General features: G+C 35.8%; 1 protein-coding gene across 34 annotated transcripts in view; it reads left to right on the top strand.

Annotated features, from left to right (window-relative positions):
• The window catches only part of CLASP2 (cytoplasmic linker associated protein 2), a 139,232-nt gene that overhangs the window by 96,081 nt on the left and 19,510 nt on the right, over window positions 1-23,641 (top strand). For 6 of the 34 annotated variants that reach the window (XM_084511530.1, XM_084511541.1, XM_084511552.1 and 3 more), the window contains 11 exons: window positions 43-69; window positions 2,146-2,316; window positions 3,234-3,341; window positions 7,364-7,426; window positions 8,169-8,275; window positions 10,847-10,870; window positions 11,317-11,561; window positions 12,195-12,258; window positions 18,219-18,382; window positions 20,833-20,911; window positions 21,052-21,102. In XM_084511530.1, coding sequence (XP_084367656.1) covers window positions 43-69; window positions 2,146-2,316; window positions 3,234-3,341; window positions 7,364-7,426; window positions 8,169-8,275; window positions 10,847-10,870; window positions 11,317-11,561; window positions 12,195-12,258; window positions 18,219-18,382; window positions 20,833-20,911; window positions 21,052-21,102 — 1,103 coding nt within the window. The remainder of the gene's footprint in view (window positions 1-42; window positions 70-2,145; window positions 2,317-3,233; window positions 3,342-7,363; window positions 7,427-8,168; window positions 8,276-10,846; window positions 10,871-11,316; window positions 11,562-12,194; window positions 12,259-18,218; window positions 18,383-20,832; window positions 20,912-21,051; window positions 21,103-23,641) is intronic. The other 28 variants (XM_084511563.1, XM_084511561.1, XM_084511533.1 and 25 more) reach the window with 17 other exon arrangements.

Raw genomic sequence — 23,641 nt, 5'->3', positions numbered from 1 at the left:
ATTATAAACCCCTACCCTAATCCTGCCTTTACACTTGTTCAGGATCACAGTCTGCTAACCCCATTGGTGGTAAGAGTCTACAGAATTTGTGTATAAATCATTGTTTGATCACCTGTTTTATGTATCTCATTTTAAGGACCCTATTCAGCAGAAATTCTTGCTTGCTTTTTTCCATATGCTGCTCTTCTCTAATGTGATGCAATTTTTATTTAGGATGCAGTAGGGTTGGAAGGGTTTTGTCATTTTGTAATTCCATTTTAGAAGCTGTGCTTTTTTCAGTTAGCTTTAGTTTTTTTAGATCCACTGCTGATGGTAACATTGACAACAGTATGCCAATGCAGTTGTTGTTAGAATAATGTTTTCAGGTTATTTTCATGTGTTTTCATATGTTTCAGCTGTATTTGGTTTACGTAGGAAGTAGTGGTACACTTTGCAAGTCAGATTTTAAACAAAAGGTGGAATAATGAAAATTTGCTTTCCATCAGTATATTTTGACAAGAGCAAGTTTTCAAGTTTCTGACCTATCAAAGAAAATCTTCTAAAAATCTCTGGGACAGTGGAAACTTTATCTAACGGTTTTATTGGTTTAGAGATAAATATTGGTGAGCGAGAAGAAGGCATAATAGTTTGAAGTTCAAGTTTCATAAAGAAACTGCCAGACCCTTAACTTTTGCAGACCATGGCAATTTTAGAGTTTTTTTTTTTTGTTGTTGTTGTTCAGTATAGAAGCTATGCTTGATTTTCTCAGGCTGTATAAAACTTTATTTATCGTTTCTGCTGAATAGGTCCATAGCTTGGAAAAGGACATTTTGCTAAATAACCACATTGAGTTTGAATTCAAACAATGAATCTGAAAGTATATGCATGGTATCTTGTTCTATTTTTCTCACTTCCACCCAGCATATGTTTTGTTTTGTTTGGGATTTTGTTTCATTTCCCATATAGTTAAGCTTTAACGAACTTGCACTTTTTTTTTAAAACATGCCTCATAGGAAGTATCTGTGAAATTTACTTGATATTGTTGCATGTTAAGATTACAGATTTGATAGCATAGCTGTAGTCATATGGTTGGGTTATGTGATTATTTTTAAAAGTTGAATGGAATGTTTGTATGTAATTAAACTTCGGCTAAAATTACGTTTTGATATGTCTATTTGGTCAGACTTCTTAAATACCGCAGCTGGATATATGAGCACATTTATATCAACTTGTTGTATAAATTGGTCAAAGAAGAATGGATTGTTTGTTAGGGCTTAGAACTGAAATTTTCTGCAACTGAAATACCAAAGGATGGAGATAACTTAGGGGTCATTGACCAGTTTCTCATAGTGGGTATGCTATGTTGAAGTAAATAATTACAGTACTTCAGAATGTACAATTTTGATAAACTGTAAGCTATAAAAAAAAAAAAACCAACAACAAAACACAAGTGCTTAAATAGAATGTCTTGATCATTTTTTTTTAGCTTGTTTTAGCTTAGTTAACAGTCTTCTTTGAATTTGTGGAGTAACCTCCACAGAAATCAATGTGAATATTTCAGTTGTCTTCAGGGACATTTTAGTTAGCTTCTCAAAGAGTAGTGCTTGAAGAACACATGCTTTTAAGAAGCATGGAAAAAAAGCTTATATGTTAAGAAAATTATACCTATTTTTATTTAAGTATTGTTGGTATTGGAAAAGCTGGAATAATGATGAAGTCACTGGTTTAAAGTTGTTCCCTTTAGCCTTCTAGATGTTCTTTTTTATTTTTAATAGAAAATGTGACTAGTGAGACCATGCAACTTAAAAAAAAATAAAATAAAAATACACCAATGTACATGTCAGGGACATTGGAACTATTAACAAAAATGGAAAATAATGTTTGTGGTTTTTTGAGCATACCAATTGCTAAATACCACACCAAATGTTTCTTTGTATTGATAATTGTATCTACTTTGTATGTAGTGCTATAAGAATTTGTCCAGGGGGACCAGGATTTTATATTTCACATTTTTACCTTGTAAGTTTTGTCAGACCATTTCAGTATACCACCACTTCCCTGCTAATGTGTGTTTTGTTTTTGTTTGTTTGTTTGTTTTAAATCTTGGGTGTTTGTTTATTTTTTATCTTTTATGCTGTTACTTACATTCATTCATTTTACCTTCAGCTGGCAGTAGATCTGGATCTCCTGGAAGAGTTTTGACAACAACCACACTTTCTACTATGAACACAGGGGTTCAGAGAGTGTTAGTGAATCCTGCAACCGCACAAAAAAGAAGCAAAATCCCACGAAGTCAGGGATGCAGTAGAGAAGCTAGTCCTTCTCGATTGTCAGTAGGTAAGAATTGATAAATAACTTGTTTTCTTCATAGACCTTTTTGCTTTACGTGCTAGATAACTACAGCTTGCATTTAATTACTGGTAGTTGGTAAAATTAGAATACATATAGACAAAAACGTAAAACATGCATGGATGCTGAGACTAGTAATTGATACACAAGACAGTTTTTAGAATTTAAGCTGAGAGTTTTGTGCTGTCAAAATGCAGTAGTTATTCTCTTTCTCCTCAATTTCTTCCTTCTCTCTTTCGTCTCCTTTCTTCTTAATTCCCTCTCCCCAAAGTATCACATCCTCTAAATGAAAGTGCTACCATTTTGAAAAGATTTTCTTTACAACTTCTGTGTCCTCTGGATATGTGTGCATGTGTATATACTTTCATGGTACAAAAATTAATGTCATGCTTCCTAACTCTCACAGTATAGCCTGATTGCACTTTAATACACTTTATTGAAAAACATTTTTTGATTTTGGAGGTACTGCTGCTGTTCTTTATTTTTATCTTTTTTTTTTTTTTTTTTTTTTTTTTTTTTTTACCCCAGCTATAATGTCTTTACATTTTTCATCTTAAGAAAGCTGAAGTTTTCATTTGCGTTACTGATGATTGGATTATTTTTCATTGCTTATTTACTCTGACTTTTTTGAGGTGTTTCAACCATTCTGTAAAGAGTTGGTAAATCCACTTTTTTAGCTGTACAAAGAAATAGTTTAATTGAAGTGGCTATGCTTAATGTTAATTTAGCACAATTAAGAAAGTGTGTGGAAACAGTTAATACCTAAATGCAACATAATCATAAGTGCCTTTTCTTAGAAATACATCTTTGATCTTTCTGGAAAACAGAATTGCATTAAAACTGCAACTTTTCTTATGTCTTCTCCCTTCTGTGCTGCTGTTTGTCTGTACCCTGAATCATACTAGCACGAGGCAGCCGCATTCCTCGGCCTAGTGTGAGTCAGGGGTGCAGTCGGGAGGCCAGCCGTGAAAGTAGCAGGGACACAAGCCCTGTCCGCTCTTTTCCACCCCTTGGTAAGTACTCAGAGCCCCTTGTTGTGCATGGCTGCCTTTGCACTTCATTATTTGCACCTAATGAATCCATGCCTCCTCCATTAGCCTGTAGCGGGCCACCATGATTTTCCATTCTTTTGGCTCGCTCACCATTTACTTTGATGGAGAATTGACCGATGTGTGAATGGGTTGTACACCTCAAAATTAAATGCTTTGCTGATATTAGCCTTACCTTAAATCAAAGAGCTTGGAAAGATGTGTGATTTGTAGCACCTAGGTTTTTTTTGAAAGGCCATTTCTGCTTTTGGAAAGTTTTTTGAAATTGTTTCTCTTTGTTAGAGTATTTATTGTTTGGATACAGTTAAAGGACTTGACCAACTAGAATACAATTTGGCTGTCATCTTCCACCTTTCCCTGCATCAACAAGTAGGATCTGTTAATGCTCAAAACTACTCCCTAGTCAATGAACTGTCTTGGTGCATATGAAGAAAATCTGCTTCATTTTATGTTGTCTTAGCAATATTATCATCACAGTATTCTGTAGGGGAAAAATTAAAATTACACTTTATTTTGCTGAGTGAGTAAATGTAGTGATGCAGGTAAGGGACCACTCTGCTGAAGAGTTGTGTTCTAAGGCTGCTTTTAGTTTCCTAAAAATGAACAGGGCAAGTAGTGAAGTCCTTATCCAAGCAGATGAACCAAAGTACAGTTCTGCAGTCTATTTTTAATCAGAGTAGAAAAAGTGCTAAGTAATTGAACCATGTTGCTATATAGGGAAGAAAAGAGGACTTGAAAACTTTTAATATTCATGCACACAATATAGCTATTGTTGGTCCTCATTCCTAGAGCTGCTGTAAGCAAAAGTTTTATTTACAGTTAAGTGCTTCAGTTTATTGGCCTGATACTTGAAAGGTTTTGTAGACCTGTCATGCTGGTGTCCATTTCTGAAACACGAATAGGCATGGGAAAGTTCACTTGTAATTGTTTTAACATGCTTCTGACTAAAGATTAGGGAAACCTCTCATCTCCATGTATTTTTGTCCAGGTTGCTGCAAAATTCATAGCAAACTTTTGATAAAAGTATTTTAAGTGCTAGATTTTTTTTTTATTGTTACAGTAATACAGAACTCTATTTCCAAAACTGATTTTTTTTTTTTCTTATTGATGTTACCTTTCATTTAATCTTAAATATGAATCCTTTTTTTCAAGTGTAGTTTGCGGTTTAGGGTGTAACGAATCCAGTCTTTATTCTGAAACAAGTGAATCTTAGGTTTTTATCTCAAATTTAAGCACCTGACTGTCCTCTTAATTAGCATTGGATGTCTGTATGTAAAGGCAGCATGCTTCCTGTCAGCCATAGTTTCACTGGAAAAGCATGGGTTAATTGAATGAAGGCTGTTTCAAGAACTAATGCTGATTTACCCAGATGCTATGTAATTGGGAAATTCAATTAAAAGTAGATGTTTTGCAGGATCCATTAACAAATCTATCTTTTACTAAAGCACAGCTGCTGGACTGTAGTGCAGAACACATGCTTCTCTTCCTTCAGAAACAAGATTTTCCTGGATCTTTCCTTGCTACTTTTGCTACCCTACAGCTTGAATTCAATTTCATGCATGTGACATCAGATTTACATTTGATTTTTCTGATCAAATACCATTAATAAATAAATAAATCTGTATCAAACATAATAGTGTTAGCAAATGGGTCATTGGGATGGATGCTACTTGAGATTTTATTTTTATAGATGGAATTTTATTTTTGTGTTAGATATCAGAACAGGTACTTGTACAAATACAATATGTTGAATTGTCTGATAACATAGAGAATACAAAGGAGTAACTATATGAGTTCAGAGCTCAAAATAAAATAAGCTATATCTGGAATAAATGATTCTATCTATTTGATGGTTTTCAAATTTAATTCAGTGTTTCGTTGGACTGGTTTTGTCTTATGAGATATTATTGATTTCTATTAAAGAAAAAATTATTTTCAAGAGTACAAGTAGAAGATGAAATAAAGCAAATTCAACTCAGTATCTGTAGCTGGAAACAGTTGCATGTAGAATTGGAGGGGGGGAAATGTCACCTGTATTGTCTGTTTCTCTGAGAATTTTTTTTATTAGAAATGATAAGCCCTTTGGAGCATTGTTATCTAGTTGCTTTTCTGTCTGAAGTGTTTCTATAATCTCACATCTTAATATAGGACTACAAAGTGAGAGATAACAGCCACTCGTGAGAAGCAAGGAATTGGTAATTTATATGGAAGTACCAGTTTTCTTATACATCTGGCAGATATTAAACACCAGGCCAGTAAAAATTCGATATTGTAGTCAAGAAATAAACTGTTATTTTGAGTCCTATTATTGGTTCATCTTAAAATAAAATTTAAAAGTAAATACTTCCACAGTTTCTGGTGTTTGAGAGGTACAAAGAGTATTCTTGAAAATTTTCTTTGGAAAGAGATAATTTGATCCAGTAGTGCTTCATAGCAATGTCTTAGATATTTGCCTAGCATAATTCAAATGCGTATGGAGACAAGATCATCTTGAATTATTAGCTTATTATTTTTTAATCGTACCTTTTATTTTCAGAGCTTGTTGATGGGAAAATAAGGGAAAGGTTTATCCCATTGTTGCTTGTACTTCAAACTCTATCAGTCCTGATGCATTTGTTTTTATATGCTCTGTCCTGTCTCCTTTTCCATGCTGAGGTGTATGTTTTAAAGAACCAAGTACTCTATAAAGTGTTATTTGCAAAATGAAGTTCCCCAGCTAAACAACTGCATGCAGGCTTAGCTTGGCATAAGATACACTTCTATACTTTTATATAAGAAGCTGGGAACTTAAAGAGAAAAAAGCAGTGTTGTTTGTGGGACCTTTACACGGCTCAGAATCAATTTGTAGTTCACTCAAATTAAAAGTATGTGCTTTCCCAGATGTGATTTGGTCCGTGTCAGGGTTTTCTGATTCAAATCAGAGACTTTTATTAAATTGTGTATGTTAATCAGAGTAAAGGATGATTCATTTAATTCCTGGTTTCTATTTTCACTACTTTATGTATCCAGAAGGCATAAAATATTTGCATTTACAGTTCTTTATTAAATTGTTATATCTGGGGTTTGTGTCATTTTGGTTGGACACTTGAATTCTATTAAAGTTTGCAAAGCAAATTTAATTTGTGATTGTGAAGTTCTAACTTAAGTGAACTGAATAAAGAAGATGGCTTGTTTAAAAACGTTAATTTTGCTTGGTTTAAGAAAAAACACTAGCAATAGTGATTCAACTTTTTTAGAATCCGTAAAAGGCCATTTTTATTCAAGTGTCAGAAGAAAAAGGGTTCTTGGTTGTATTCAGAAGTTAAGGATCTTTGATTCCAACTTTCCATAACTTCAAAGAATTGTCATGAGCCATACTAACTAACATTTCAATTTCACATTTTACTTAAAAGAAAACAAATGTGAAATGTTAATTACATTACATTTAAAATTTTAATTAAAATTGAATCATTTTAACTTTCATCTGCAAATTGGTGATTTTTAGCTGAGGTTGGCTTATCTGCACATATGAAAGAACTCAAGCTAGTACCAATTGTCAACTGCCAGCAAGTTTGTGTGGTAGTCACTCATTGTGGATTACATTGTTTGATATATGAGTTCTCTCTCTCTAACTTGAACATGTAGAATTGAGTTAATTCTGCAATGGAAAAACGATATCAGTGGAACTTTTTAGGTATTCCTGAGGAATCTGATAAGTGTGTGTGTGTGAGTGTGTACCTACACATTTTTTTCCTTTGAACTTGAACATACTTTTGATCTGCTTTGAATCATTTAAAAAATGCATGGAATGTCCAACATACATAAATTTATCTGTACTACATAATTGAAGAACTTTTCTGAAGCTTTCTTTCCTTCTGTGTAATGCTCAGTTTCTTGTTCTAAAGCTGAATATATTTGAAAAATACTCTTTTGTTCTTTTAAGCAAGTATTGCAGCACTTTGATTCCATGGTAATAGATAGGGTTTTATATGATCCTGTTATTGCAGCTTCCAGACATCACTCCAGATCCACTGGTGCCCTCTACACTCCTGATGTTTATGGGGCTACAGGTGAAGGATGAGTACATTTTGCTATCATCTGTGCGGTCATCCTGGATGTTTTTTCCCCACCCACTTGGTTATGTTCAAAGTTCAGTTTTAAAAAGTATATAATTTACATTAATTTGAGTTCTGTGGTTTTAATAATCCAGATAGATGTATATGTGCTGCTAGATTTTCTCTCCACCTCCATGACCCAATGTTAATTCTTTTCTTCCCTAACAACAATCACTTTATTTTTACTTGCAGGATTTCTAGTTTTCCATTTTTTTTTTCAGTATTTGTAGAGCATTCTTTGTGCATGTAGTTTTCTAATCAGTATTCTTTGTAGCCTCTCTATTGTAATTGCTTTCTTTTTAAATGAAAATAAAAACCCAAAATGAAGATGTTCAACAAACAAAAAATACCAAAACGGCCAGCACCAGATTATTTTAGTTAAAACTACTGGCTTGTCATGTTTTTGCTTCTGTGATATTGGAATAGAATCTTCATGTATGACTCTTGGTCTTTATTTCATTCATACATTTTGCTGATATCTTTAGGGGTGCAGAATTAAAATAGCTAGTATTTTAGCCTATACATAATTAATAGAAGCATAAACCAAATGCTTTTCTTCTGCTTGGGTTTTTTTTTGTTTTTTTTTTTGTTTGTTTGTTTGTTTGTTTTTTTTTTTTAAGTGAATGTGGTGTTAATATTCTATGTTCCAATTCTAACTGAAATGTTTATATATTCATTTTTGTTATTGTTATAACAGGTACCAGCTTTGGAATTAGTCAGTCGAGTAGATTGTCATCATCAGTTAGTGCTATGCGAGTTCTGAACACAGGTTCTGATGTGGAAGAGGCAGTAGCAGATGCCTTGGTAAGAATCTTGCACTTATCTTGTGTAGGATACACTGTTAAAGTAATTGGTGTCTGTATGCTGAAGCATACAAAAGAACTTTGTTATTTTATTGCCTTTAAGTGTGTGGGATGGGGGGAGGTGGGAGGGGAAGAAACAGAATTGCTAGAGATGCAAAGTATTGGAATTTTTGTTCCATACAAAAATTTTTGTTCCATCTAGGCTTAGAAAAGCCTTTTGAGAAACATGACTTTTCCATGGCAGGCAGGAAATGGTCTTGGGCTGTTCTATTGGAGTAGCTTAAGGAGCCACTTGCGCAGGAAGCCCTAATGAGCAGTATCCCACAACAGCTACACAAACTTCTGTATATGTTGAAGTTGGTAGGCTTCTCAGAGCTGGGGATGATGAGAGCTAAAAGTACACTGGAATTCCATTTAAAGTTGTTCTGATAACATAACAAGGTTTGGTTTCTGTTTTCAAAATGTTGCTGAGAATTTCAAGCTAGTTATGTCATTCTCAGTCTTAATGTTACTGTTTTTTAAAGGGTTCTCTTTACCTCCTTCTTCACCTCCCTGTCCCAGTTAGCCTAAGTGGAAGCATGTCACGTATTTTGTTTTTCTGATAATGACACCAGCAAGCTGAAATCTTCAAATAATTTTAAATATTGATGCTTAGAATTCTCTACTTTTTTTATCATGTATTGTTTGCTATTTGCATGACATTATACATACATACGTACCTGTTACAAAGCTTCCAGAATTCTTTAAGGAATTTGTTGTTGCTCTATTATAACAGAAAGATTATTTGGAACATCAGTGGGGAAAAAAACTACAAATTAGACTCTAATGAATGTAAGTGTGCAGGCAGGTGTGATTGGACTTAGAGAGAAAATTTGAAGGGAAAAAGAATCTGAAGAACTCGGTCATGTTCATAGTCTGCCAGTTTGTTGATTTCCTGGCTAATACTGTCGTCTTGACACATTAGCTTAAAATTTGTGTGCCTTCACAGGCAGAGAGATCTGTGAAATCTTGGTCATGGCCACAAGTCACGGTGTGTTTGAACAATGGGGTTTACCCTTTTTGATAGCATGAACTTGAAAAACATTTTCAGCAGAGATCTAGAATGCTAGTTACCGAACTGGAACTCATTCTAGATTGTGGTAGTTTTTTTGTTGTTGCTGTTTTTTAAGGGTGCATTGAAGAAGAAATCTATGGGATATTTAATGTTTCTGGCTACAATTAGAAAAATCTATGTAAGATTTATCCACGTTGATGTTACATGATGAGTATCTATAGTACTTTCAGGAGTTTCATAGCTTATTCAGATTTAGCTTGATGAAGAATATAGTAGGAAATTAATAATAAATTGAGGAGAAACTCATGATTCTAACGACTGCTCTTGAGACTTGAATGTGCCTTGCTTGGAAGCAATGAGGTCTGTTCATAGAAACTTGTTTGTATTACCTGGATGCAGAATAGCATGATGCTTATAGACGTGCTAGAGGAAAATTAGTTTAGGTATATGTGTTTTAGCTAGAATCTAGGAAGGATCAAGACGAGCAAAATTAGATTACTGTAGTATTATCACGGCTGGTTGCGTGTAATACTCTACATATACAAGTTGTCCTGTGCAAATGGTTCCATTTAGACGGAAAACTGGTTATGAAGATGTACCTCTTGTTTTATCATAGACTAAAGCCCTTGTTCAGAGTTCTGTTTTTAAAATATATCTGTCAGGATGCTATAATCTACAGTATAAAAATCAAAAATTCTGGATTGCTTTGGTACTTGTGATTTTTATCCCTTTATTTATTCTCTTATGCATATATGGATACATGCATTGTTGACAGTAAGCTTACATAAACAGTATGTATTGAGGTATCCTTTAAGCTATTCAGCCAGCAAAAGTAACCCAGTGCAAATGGTAATTAAGGGGAAAATGATCAGTATTACTTCTGCTTCTTTGAACATGTAATAGAATTGGATTTTTAACTACTTGCTTCAACTTCAGAGTTTGAATGGCAGAGTTATTTTGCTGTGGTTTGTGTTTTTCATTTTAGGATAAACAGTATGTTTTTCCTCTGGCCTTTGTCATATGTTTAGTTTTGTTGGCTTGTTCTTGTTTTTAAAGTATTTGGGACTTTGCATTACACAACTAAATTGTGTAGGACATTTTCAAAACTTATTTCTGTAGTTATTGTTGCAATGACAACTTAAATATTTTAGATATTGATGCTAAACATAAAGAGATGGAGCAGTATATGGAAATACAAAGTTTAAATGAAAGTTTCATGATTAGCAGTTGGCTGTACTTGTCAAGTCTTCATGCTCAGATATTACTGCATTAGAGAGAGATTTTGACAGAGAAGTCTTTGTGAACAACAAGAGGATGATATGAAATATTTTCCTGGAAATGGAATCTTAGCAAACTTTTTATTGATAATGTATGATACACCAATCAGATATGGAGAGCAGAGTCAAATTTGCAAAAGATTATGTTTTCCAATGCAGCTAGTTTAATAGTCACAGTGCTGCTATGCCTTACCTTCCTGTTCTCAATTTCTGTTTCTTTTCAATAATTTACTGCTGTCAGCTCTTAGGAGACATGCGGACTAAGGTATAGAAATTATTTTCCTTCTTCAGTAGTTTAATTTTACTATTAACATGTTCGATTCAAAGTAAGTTAAAATGAGAAAATGTGGTTTTAGACCTGATTCTTACATTTACATGTGTAAAGTTAAGCGCAATAACTAACTTTCAATACAACCTTTTTGTCATCCTATCATGCAATTTTATGGATTTTTACAAATAAACTTTAAGCTGAACGTTTCATCAAATGTATGTCTTCTTTCCATTTGCTTTGCTTTTGTATTTGGAATTCTACACAAGCCTTACCCTGTTAAAATGTTTTTATTATCTTGCTTTGAACTGCTGGACAGTTGGAGTCATTTGTCAGTGCAGGGCTTGCACTGATTATTGAAAGTGTAGGTGTTCCTGCTGATAAATGTATATGTATAATTTCTTTGAAAATCAGTACTAATGTGGGGTGTTTCTGAACAATAGAAGAAGCCTGTGCGAAGAAGATATGAGTCTTACGGGATGTACTCAGATGATGATGCCAACAGTGATGCATCAAGTGCCTGTTCAGAAAGGTCCTACAGCTCTAGGAATGGAAGCATACCAACATATATGAGACAGACAGAAGATGTGGCTGAAGTTCTAAATCGCTGTGCTAGCTCCAACTGGTCAGAGAGGAAAGAAGGCCTTCTAGGCCTGCAAAATTTATTAAAGAACCAGAGAACTTTAAGGTAAGAAAACGTATTAGTAGAAAAATCTTTATTTTGAAGTTGATGAAAGGCAAGGAAGGTAAAAGAGGAGGCTAATGTTCTAAGGAATGTGGAAAGTTGGGAAGAGGGGAAGAAGGGTATCTTAATCTCAGGAAGTCTGAGAGTAAGAATGGGGGAGAAATGAGGAAACTGGTGTCCATTCTTGGTTACTAGGGCATGGAATCTGTTTAAAAAGCTTAGCTTAAGAAAGGGAATTGAAAACCAATAGAGTTCTTACAACACAGAAGATTTTCAAAGTGGTTGCATCTAGTAGTGATGACAGAGTTCTTATTCAGTAGGTTATTTATTCAGAAGAAACTGTTACTGGCTAGCTACTAAGAATGTCTTTTTCATGACCTCCTCTGTTACAGTGGTCAGGAATGCGAATTCAAAATGACCTTTGCTCTGTTTTAGTATGTGAATTAGATTGATGAGAGATTTTTAGGTTGAAAGTCTATTTTAGACAAAATCATTACATTTTTATTTGTCTTAGTGTTTTTTCTACTTCATTTACTAGATTTTGATCCAGTATGGTTGAATTTGCTGATTGCTATGCATTAGTGTACCAGTAGTAGTAGTAGCAGAGTTGACTATTGTATTTTGTCACTTTGACAGCCGTGTTGAATTGAAAAGGCTATGTGAAATCTTCACAAGGATGTTTGCTGATCCTCACAGTAAGGTATGTTTAGGTTTTCCTTACTTGGAGTAAAAGTTTGAAAACATACAGAAGACCAGCTTCAGTAAAATGTCAGCAGCACTTGCACATGTAAAAATTTAACAAACTGTATTCTGTAAGCAGTTAATGGTATCGGATCTGAAACCACTTCATTTGCAGTTTTGATCAAGATAATTTCCACCTTTTGTTGCAAGACAATTGAAATAAAGTGAAGGTTTGTTTCATTAGTTTAGCAGTTTGTGCTCAAAATTTGTAATTTTTTAGGAAGTCTTGGTGTTTTTAATGGCAATTTCAATGTAACTAGTGGTTCCCTCTGAAATAGAAACAAAACACCTAGCTGCAATAATTTAAAACATAAAGAAAGTAGTCTAAATCATATGTGATGAATCTGAACTGTACCAAATATTTTCTTATTTCTTTTTCAGGGTATATATTTTGCTTTGTCTTAACTGATAATGTGTTCCTCGAGTTTCACAGATAAGGCTGGCAGTTGACACTTGAATAATTTTTTACATCATTGATAATATTGAATATAAGATGGAGCGTATACTGGTGTTTAAAAGAAAATACAATAATTTATTCATTTTACAGTGGTGAAGACCCAGTACAGATGATACAAGGAGTGGAATATGTAGAAAACTTCTGTTTTCTAAAAGCATTTTAAATATTTTTAACCGAGTTACTGCTCTTTGTTTTGTTTTATTTTGCAGTTTTTTGTGGGAGATGGGTTACTGTTGCAGCTTGATATATATGTATATAATCTAATGCAATAATTTCCCCTAGCAAAAGGACTGCAAGTGAATATGGAGTTGAACAAAGTTAAAATGATACCATGTAGAAAACAGGCAACTTCATGTTTAGTTTGACGTAGAGGCTCGTATGGAAGAAACCTTATCTTTATGTTGAGTAGAACATATGGCACTTCATGTCCATATTTCAAAACTGATAAAATATTGAAGTTAGAGTCAGAGTAGTTATATCCAAACTATTGGCTTTTCTCAACAGAATCCTGAAAAACAGCTTTGCAATACATATGTTTCAGTCTTCAAGATTCCTCTGATAGAAAACTAAATTCAGAGAGATACAAAATCTTGACAGGTTAACTTAATATTCACCTGCCCGTATTTCTCCTGCTGGAAAATCTGTGACACAATATATTTTGAAGAAAATCATATTGTGCATAGGAACATAGTATTAAATTGCTCACATATTGCAGAAATCCAGGAGAAACAACTAAAGCCAAGTTGAGGAGTAACCAAAGAAAACATTCCCTTAAAAAGAGTAAAGAAAAGTAAATATTGAAATACTGGCTTCTAAATGAAGTGTAACAAAATTGTGAATAGCACCTGGTCTTGATTTTGGTTGTTTGTTCTTCTGTTAATTAATATAGTAGTTATGCATCTATGAGAACTACCCTGGAGATACTGTTGGGGTTTCAATATGGGAAGGAGAATGAGAGTGCTCCAAAATACAGTTGTACATTTCTGAAGAGCACTTTAAATTTTTCATTGGGCCTTTATGAACTATTGCATTCCAGCTGATATTTTTGTTAGTTGGTCATTTTGACATAATATTGCTTTGAGTTCTAAGTTTTGGCCAAGGTGATATCACAGGTGTTAGCACCTATTCTAGTCACTGAAAGCATGCCTGCTTTTTGATGTTGCAAAACCAATAATAATTCATGAATATTATTATCAGGAGGACACCTCCAGTATTAGAGTTCATGAGCTCGTGGATTTTTATTATCTCAGAATCATCTCGGTTGGAAGAGACCTCCAAGATCACCTAGTCCAACCTCTGACCTAATGCTAACGAGTCCTCCGCTAAACCATATCACTAAGCTATATATCTAAATGTCTTTTAAAGACCTCCAGGGATGGTGACTCCACCACTTCCCTGGGCAGCCCATTCCAACGCCTAACAGCCCTTTCCGTAAAGAAGTTCTTCCTAATATCCAACCTAAACCTCCCCTGGTGCAACTTTAGCCCATTCCCCCTTGTCCTATTACCAGGCATGTGGAAGAACAGACCAACACCCACCTCGCTACAGCCTCCTTTAAGGTACCTCTAGGGAGTGATAAGGTCGCCCCTGAGCCTTCTTTTCTCCAGGCTAAACAATCCCAGCTCCCTCAGCCGCTCCTCATAAGACTTGTTCTCCAGATCCCTGGGCAGCTTTGTTGCCTTTCTCTGGACTCACTCAAGCACTTCCATGTCCTTCTTGTAGTGAGGAGCCCAAAACTGAACACAGTACTCGCCAAAACTGAACACAGTACTCGAGGTGCGGCCTCACCAGAGCCGAGTACAGGGGGACAATCACTTCCCTAGCCCTGCTGGCCACACTGCTTCTTATACAAGCCAGGTTGCTGTTGGCCTTCTTGGCCACCTGAGCACACTGCTGGCTCATATTCAGCCGACTATCAACCAATACTCCCAGGTCCTTCTCTGCCAGGCAGCTTTCCAACCACTCATCCCAGCCTGTAGCTCTGCTTGGGGTTATTGGGCCCAAGGTGTGCATGACCTGACACTTGGCCTTGTTGAACTTCATACAGTTGGCCTCAGCCCATCGGTGCAGCCTATCCAGATCCTCCTGCAGAGCCTTCCTGCCCTCGAGCAGATCAACACACGCACCTAACTTGGTGTCGTCTGCAAACTTACTGAGGGTGCACTCGATCCGCTCATCCAGATCATCGGTAAAGATATTAAAGAGAACTGGCCCCAGTACTGAGCCCTGGGGTATGCCACTGGTGACCGGCCTCCAGCTGGGTTTAACTCCATTCACCACAACTCTTTGGGCCCAGCTATCCAGCCAGTTTTTAACCCAACGAAGCGTACGCCAGTCCAAGCCATGAGCAGCCAACACACACATTGCTGCACAAATTCAATTTTAGAATCCTTTAAAATCTTTTCGTCAGTTGTCCATAGAAAGTATTCTTTCATCATGTCTGTGGTTTTTGTTTGTGTTTGTTTTTGATTTCTTTTTTGCTTTTGTTTCTTTTTAAAGGTTTCTTTTAACATGATAGGTAGACATAGGGAATTGCTTGGAAAAAGTCATGTAATTTGTGAGAGAGAATGGGAAAATGATTTGAAGGACATACCAAGTACTTATAAAATAGTTCCAATATCCCAAAAAAATTACTAAATTTGTTATAAAAGCTTTGAAATACCTTGTTTAGTTTTGTTTTATATTCCATACAGGAACTTTGTATTGATGGCCACTAATTTGTGTGTTTTTATCTTTTTCCCTTTTTTTGTTTTTGTTCTGTTGTTTTGTTTTGTTTTGCATGCTGTCCCCTGTGTTGGAACTCTCTTTAGAGAGTAAGTTGGTTCAGTATTTGTTGGAAGCCTAACCTTATTTGCATGAATGTGCAATTAACCCTTTTTCTCTATTTTTCTTTCCCAAAGAGTTCATGCAGTGTCAAGCCTTTTGCAATCATAAAATGCTATATACAATTATGTAAACTGTGTGGTAAAGTTTTGAGATGTGCTTTATCTACTAATTAACTGACATGGTTTGGTTATGCATTCCTGCTTTATATTGTTGTGGTGGTTGGCACATCTGAAATAATTCTCTTTAATAGTAGATAGTTACAATTATTTTCATATCTGTTTATTCCACTATCAAATTATTTATTAAGAGCTTGAGCTTTAGATGCTTGATTTAAGTTTTAAGTTGAATCATAAAAAATGAAAACTGCAAAAATCATAGTACCTACATACATTGTTCAGAGTATAGGTGGTTGAGTTCCATTTTTCATTCCAAATTCATCTGTCACCTTAAATGCTCTTACGGCATTTTGTATTCTTCATGCTTTTGCTGAGATAAAAAGCCATGATTCAGGTTGGTGTGGTGTTTTTATACAGCACAATGATTTGCTTCATTTCACTTTTCTGCTGGCAATCATTGTAGTAAACCTAACATCAAATGAAATTTGAAAAGAAAATTGAGTCATCAGTTATGAGTATTTTTACCACCAAAAACATCAGCACAAGATCTTTAGGGTACCTTTGCCGTAGTGATTCATAATTCACTACCTAATGATTTCACTTGAAACCACTTTACTTGTTTAAAGTATCATAGGGAGTCTACATTACACCATCAAATAGGATGTTGTAACAGGTTTGTTCAGCTTACACATTTCAATGAAATTGGTGTGTGCATTGCAGTATGCAAACTTTAAGATACAGGTACAATTTCTAAGTTCTGCTAAGCTAAATAATTTAAATAAAATTGGAAGACTTCCAGGGTAATCTTTATGCTACCAGATCTTTTTGTTTCCCTGAATTCTGTATGTTTTCCCAACATTTTAGGACTGTTAAATCCAAAGACAGTCATAACAAAATACAGAAGGTACTCTTTGCTTTGGTTTTACCTTGCTCTTATAATTGTACCTGCTTCTTGTTTGTCCACAAAGTGGTATATAGTTTCAGTTCAGCCAAAGACCAATCATTATGGGCTCTATATTGGATAGGGTTTGTATTGTTTTGTTTCTAATACATTTTTACAGTTTTTAAGGTGTCTATAGATTTTCTCTGATCTTTTCAGATTCTCTCAGGATCGTTTATTTATTACTCTTCTAATGTAAATTTTGAGGCACTTTCTAGAATAACTCTATTGATTTTGATTTTCCAATTTAGGTGAGTTTACTTACTCTGGAAGTTACTTACATTGGAAGTTAGATCTAATTCCCTCAGTGATGAAGGCATGCAGCAGCATGTTTCGTCCCCTCTATACTCAGTCAGTGTTGTGGTGTCTGCAGCCATGTGAGCTGCAATCACAGTTGGGGATCGTCTACTTTTATGAACAGCAGCAGAATATGGCCATACCACAAGCCAGATAAGCTGCAGGAGGACGTGGTGTTCCAGTCCTTCCTCTGCAGCAGCTATTTCCAGTCTTGAATCCATGTCAAATATACTCGAGGCAATATGTCTCCAGCCTTCTTTGTATCATAACAGTAGCTTTGCTTCTGTGCCCAGCTATTTGCTGGAGCAAGAGTGTAAGTCAGTTGCAAAGACACCATTTCCAGCCCAAACACCTGGTTTTTGTGTCAGAGAAGTGGGAGTCATGGACTACACTGGTATAGAGCAATACACATCCTGATCTCACCATAAATCTAGGGCAAAAAAAATAAACGAACATGAAATTAGTGAGAGATACTAAAAAGGCTTTTGAAACAAAGTTGTCTATTATTTCTTTACCACTTCACTCTTAAAAAGCTCTTCATCATCATCTCATTGATGAAACTGCTACAGACGTTAATACACATCTTTTTTGTTCTTTTCTTTTTTTTTTTTTAAACTGAATACTGTATTTTCAGTATTGTTTGTTGGAAAGAATACAACATATGATGTTTCTGGAAGACTGTAGTATTTAAACACCTGTCAATCCAAAATCTGTTGTGGCTTTTTTCCCAACTCTGGTGAACAGTTTTGTGTTTGGATATCCACAGTAGCAAGAGATTTTTGTTCTGTTTCACAAATGTTTTATGTAAAGGAATTGGACAGCTTTCATGATCTTGCAGTATTTAGCAATGCAGATATTTACAATGAAGATTCTGTTAAAACACTATAGCAGCTTTTTTGGTTTTAGACAGAAAGTGTTTTTGTAGTCTTTGAGGAGTATCCACTTAATGATAAAACTTGAAGGTTAAAAAAAAAAAAAAGAGAAGTTTTACTGAAAAAAATGAGGTTGCGCCAGCCATCACAGTAAGCATTTCTTTTCTTGACAATACTGCATGGAATACCTAATTGTCAAACTTCTACAGAAGTCGGCTAATGTTTCCAATGTACTTTTGTATCCAATTAAAAAGCAAAACAGATTTTTTTTTTCCTGCTTGGCTGCAAAGCACTGCCTTTCTCTGCCTCTGATTCCGTTACTGCTGCTTCTTTGTTTGTAAGGTCAGCATATGTCTGTCTTTTCCTCTTTTGCCCCATCCTACCCTCTTTCCTTCTTCTTCTACCTTGTAGGTGTTCAGTATGTTTTTGGAGACACTGGTGGATTTCATCCAGGTCCATAAAGAAGATCTGCAGGACTGGCTATTTGTACTGCTAACACAGCTATTGAAGAAAATGGGTGCTGATTTGCTTGGGTCTGTACAAGCAAAAGTTCAGAAGGCACTTGATGTCACAAGGTAATGAGTTCAGAAGGGGAAAAAAAAAAAGCAGGGGGAGGAACCCACCTCAGGCTATTCCCAACGTGGTTTGTCTGTATGTACATGCATGTACATTCTGTGTCATTCTTGGAAATATACAGAGCTAACAACAGATCATGAAACCTCAGTAAATGTTGCTGCTAAAGTGTTTTGGTTTCCTAAATGTGTATTAACTCAAAGGATTTGATCCTTTAATGCTCAGTAATTAACATGATACTACTTGTCTGATTCCAAAATGTGCATCGTGTATGTTTATTGTCTTGCTTGTTTAGTTATGCACTGATAGCTTTTGAATTATTATTTTTTTATTTTGATACTAAAATATTTTTGCAGTATTCAGGCATTTAAGGATTTAGCAAATCCATTATTGCCATGTCCTCCCTTCGCTTTCCCCAAAATTTTCTAATGTTCAAAGCATTCTGAAGTGATTTTGGGGGCCATCAAGCAGCCTATCCTAGTCCAGCTTTATTCCCAAATTTAAGTTTCATTTTTAACTAGAATTGGCAAAGATCTGGAAGCTACTTCTCATCCTTTATTCTCTGAAGAATGGGACAGTCTGAACCTCTGCTGAACCTATTCATATGGCAGATTTCCTGTGCAATCTGACAAAGGTTATGGTGGGCATTGAATAGAGAGAGAAAGTATGATCTTTTTTGCTGCTGCAGCAGAGGCCTAGAAGGTAATACCAGAGTGAGGAATGTTGGAGAGCAGAGGCAGATAGAAGGGGAGGATGGTTCGCAGAAGCATACAGGAGGAGTGTTGTGTAAATGTTAACAGTACTCGTGCGTTATAGTTTTGGGATTGTTGGAATTGCATCCATTTGGAATCAGAATTCTACAGGATCATCCCTTATTACTTGCCTTACATGGTCTGTTCTGAAAGTAGTAGGACTGGCTTTTTCCTGGGCGAACGGGCAGACGAGAGGCGGTCTGCGCACGCAGGATCAGTGGAGGGGGATATTGGGAACGCTGGGAAAAATCGGCAGTCGGCTGTCGGCCATTGAAGAGAGCAGGTCGCTTGTACTGTGAACACCTGTCGAAATGCCTCGTCACGGAGAATCATGGAGCATTTACTGGAGCAGCGATACGTGATCAAATTTTGTGTAAAGCTTGGTAAAACAGGCAAAGAGACTCACGATATGATTAAGGAGGCCTACGGTGATGCTGCCTTGGGTAGATCAGGTGTTTTTGAGTGGCACAAGCTGTTCCGAGAAGGTAGGGAAAGAGTGGAAGACGACGACCGCTCCAGACGCCCTTCGACCAGCAAGACCAACGAAAACATGTAGCAAGTGAAAAATTTACTGAACCGTCATCACAGGATGAGTATCAGAATGATTGCTGATGACTTGAGCATTCCTCAAACCCAAGTTTTTGAGATGGTGAAAAAACTTAGCCATGAGGAAAGCGTGCGCGAAGTTTGTGCTGCGAGTGTTGTCAAAGGAGCAAAAGGCCAACCGGAAAGCGATCTGCCAGGATCTTCTTCATCATGTGAATGAGGAGCCCGACTTTTTGGACAATGTAGTGACCGGTGACAACACGTGGGTGTTTGAATACGACCTGGAGAGTAAGCGACAGAGCACAGAATGGCACACCCCTGCTTCCCCACGCCCCAAGAAAGCACGAATGAGCAAATCCAAGCAAAAGTCCATGCTCATTTGCTTTTTTGATCGACACGGAGTCATCCACAAAGAGTTTGTACCACCCGGACAAACAGTTCATGCAGTTTTTTACGTGGAAGTCCTCACAAGACTGCGAAAACGCATTGCTCATGTCCGCCCAGCCATTGTCAACAATTGGCGGCTGCACCATGACAACACGCCGAGCCACACAGCATTCCGTGTAGTGGAGTATCTTGCCCAGCACAAGGTGGCAACGCTGCCTCAGCCCCCCTACAGCCCCGACTTGGCCCCGCCAGACTTTCTTCTACTCCCGAGAATAAAATCAACGCTCAAGGGGAAGCATCACGCATTGGTAGAAGCGCTTCAAGAGGCCGTGACGAGGGAGCTAAACAGCATTCCGGTCCAGGCGTTCCTGGAGGCGTACGAAAACTGGAAAACTCGTTGGTAGCAGTGTGTAGATGCGGAAGGGTGCTACTTTGAAAAATTCTAATCGTTCTATTCTCATGAATAAATTTTTTTTATAAAAAATGAGTCCTACTACTTTCAGAACAGACCATGTACGTATATTCTAACTACAAGAGCTTCAAAGCAGTATTTCTTTCGTAATATCATCCTTTACTTTTTAGGAAAATGTTTCTGGAAGTCAGATATAAAATCAACAAAATTGATAGAAATTTTTTCTTTCAGAAAGAGTAAAGGTGTGTTTTTTTTTTTTTGACTCAGAAGAGCAAGGGCATATCTTTTGGCTCTCAACAGGTATTAAAAGAAAAATTCACGTAACTGATATAACTTGATTTTATTTATTTTATAGGGAATCTTTTCCAAATGATCTTCAGTTCAGTATTTTAATGAGATTTACTGTTGACCAGACCCAAACGCCTAGTTTGAAGGTAAGAATTTTCAGGCTTACAAAACAAACAAAATCTTGATAGACATTTGATTGTCTTATTATTTACCTTTGGATTGTTTGATTTGTTTTAAACAAAAACAAGGTTTTCAATTAGTGGATTTTGTTTTTGTAAAATTTCAGACAGTCAAGCCAGCACTACAGGACCAGCTTCGCTCTTTTTGGAGCTCAAAGGTTTTTGTCTGAATTACTGTCTTTGTTCTTAACTCTATGTCAAACTCCTACAGTTTTTGTGAATATTTCTTTCTTGAATGCATTCATTTGCTGCTACTAACCTTTGCGAGAAACTTTAAGCATGCAGATGTTCAATTTTAAACATTATACTACTGTGGAAGTGTTTGCTGCGAGTTCTAATAAAACCACAGTATAGTAAAAATGAGCAACAAAAATGTGGCTGCCTAACATCAAGCTGGTTATGCATACTCACTCTAAGTCTTTTATAATTTTATGTTTGTGATTTCCCAATCTTCTTTTCCTAGTTTGTATATAAGTTTTCCTGTGTTTAGACTGATAGGTCTTGAATTCATTTAAATAATTTTAACGATAATATAAGCTGTTATATTAAAAACAAGCTCCCTTTATGGTACCTTTTACTTTTCTGAAAGCAGTGTGTAGCTTTATACATACACACTTATATGTAATAAAAATCTTTAACCTGTAGACCTGACAAAACAAATGAAAATATATAATAATTTTGTAGTATATTTACAGTTACAAAAAGTTAATTTTAGTATAAGTGCATCAAATCTGAAGACTTACTAGTCAGATAAATGGGGAAATAACAAGCATATAACTGGCATTTTCTGCTCTATCCTGCACGAAATATTTTTACACTGTTTGATACTGCACAAGAATATTATTTTTTTTCCAAATTGTTTTGAACCTAAAGTCACATGAATATGCCTTTTTTTTGTCTACAATACAGTAAAACTTACATTTTTAAGCTTTTGAGGACAGTTGATACGTTGACCACTGTTGCTTCGTAGAGCTGTGTTAAAAAGGGACTGCTGTCATTTATTGAAGACAGCAAATGAGGTAGTAAAAATCAGTTTGTTTAAATAAATCCTTGGAACAAATAGGGCTTGATTTTCTTTTACTTGGTTTTCCTCACCAGATAGGTGAATTTGATGTTTTTTTTTTTTTCAATATAGGAGAATAACAGCTGGTATTATTAGTAGTAGAATAATAGCTGGCATATTTACAACATTTCAAATTTTAAACTGTAAATTTGAATGAGAACAGACTCCTACTAGACTAAGTTAGACCTAAGTTCAGGAATATTCAAGAATGTTCCAGGTGTGCAACCTAGAAAGGATTAAGAAACCTGGAAACAACAGAAAAGCATTTGAGAAATACTTCAGAAAACAAGATGTCAGTAAAAGCTACCTCCACAGAAGAACAGGTGGTGATTTGAAGTAAAATCAAGAGTATTTAAAGTGAAGCTGTGGGCCAGTAAAGTATGTAACTGAGAAGTATGTAAAAGAGAGAAAAAGATTTTTTTGAAAAAATGGTACATACCTCCTACTTCCATCTTACTTAGGTAACTACAGCTTCAGGATCCAGACAGTAAAGTTACTGAACATAAATTGCAAAATTATCTGTTGAATATCCACGTTCTTGAATACTTCACCTAAATTCTGTCCTCAGTGCACCCAGATGTTTAACAGATTAACTGATAATCCTAAAGGACTGCTTCATTCCTTGAGATCTTCAGCTTTTTTTCCTTCTCTGAAGAATGATTATTTTGGTTCAGGATGTGATTTTGGGCTAGATACAGTAAAAAAAACAAAAACCTGCTTTCTCTAAAAAATACTATCAAAGAAAGGAGAGAGTCAGATATAAGAAGGGATGTTAGGTCAGAAATACTCTTCATGGAAGGATTCCCTTCTACAAATGACACTTCCTTTATGGTTTTCATGTGGTAGTAGTAATTGTGATCCTTTGGAGTAAACTGCCATTGTCATCGTTAACATTTACACACAGCAAAGCCTTGGATTATAAAAGTCAAGCTGTAAGAGTGTCCGCAAGAGGTAGATTCGGAATGATAGCCAGTAAGAGGACCAAACTGAGAAGATATTATGCTAATGATGTAATCTGTGCAGGATGCAGCACAGTATCGTGCCCCATCGTAGTTCTTCACATTAAATTTACATGTAGTTGTGGTGAACTGCTGAAATACGGTTTAGAGGTGTCAGGTGCGTGTATCTGTTTTGGTTAAATTTATGGATGGTCATAGGAGTCAAATTTTCTGGAGAGGATATAATCTATTCAGCTTATTTTTGCAGGTGCAGAGCATATGCTTTCCTGCGGATGAGTGTTGTCCTGAAAAATACTTCAAAGCATCACTTTCATTTTTCTCAGGTTGAATACAGAGTGGCTTACACACAGTGAGGAACAGTTTTAAGCATTGTAGCCAGGTCTTATTAGAAACTTCTGAACCCTTGTTTCCCTTGAAAATGCTGACTTGCTAGAATGAAAGTCTTTTGCTGCAGTCAATGAGAAGATTTTTCTAAGTCCATTTAAAAAATTGGTATTAAAATGAACAAACATTCACAGAGATAATCAAGCCTTTTAACATTTCATCTTTAGCAGATATTTTAATCATTTAGAGAAATCGTGGCAGAGGCAGTTGCTCCTGAGTATCTAGTAACATAGGGATTAGCACAGACATCTGGGATGTGGCAATCTGAAAATAGCTTTTCATGATTGCACT

The sequence above is a fragment of the Aythya ferina genome (assembly GCF_964211825.1).
Source record: "Aythya ferina genome assembly, chromosome: 2".
Lineage (NCBI taxonomy): Eukaryota > Metazoa > Chordata > Aves > Anseriformes > Anatidae > Aythya > Aythya ferina.
This window is presented reverse-complemented; position numbering and strand designations above follow the sequence as displayed.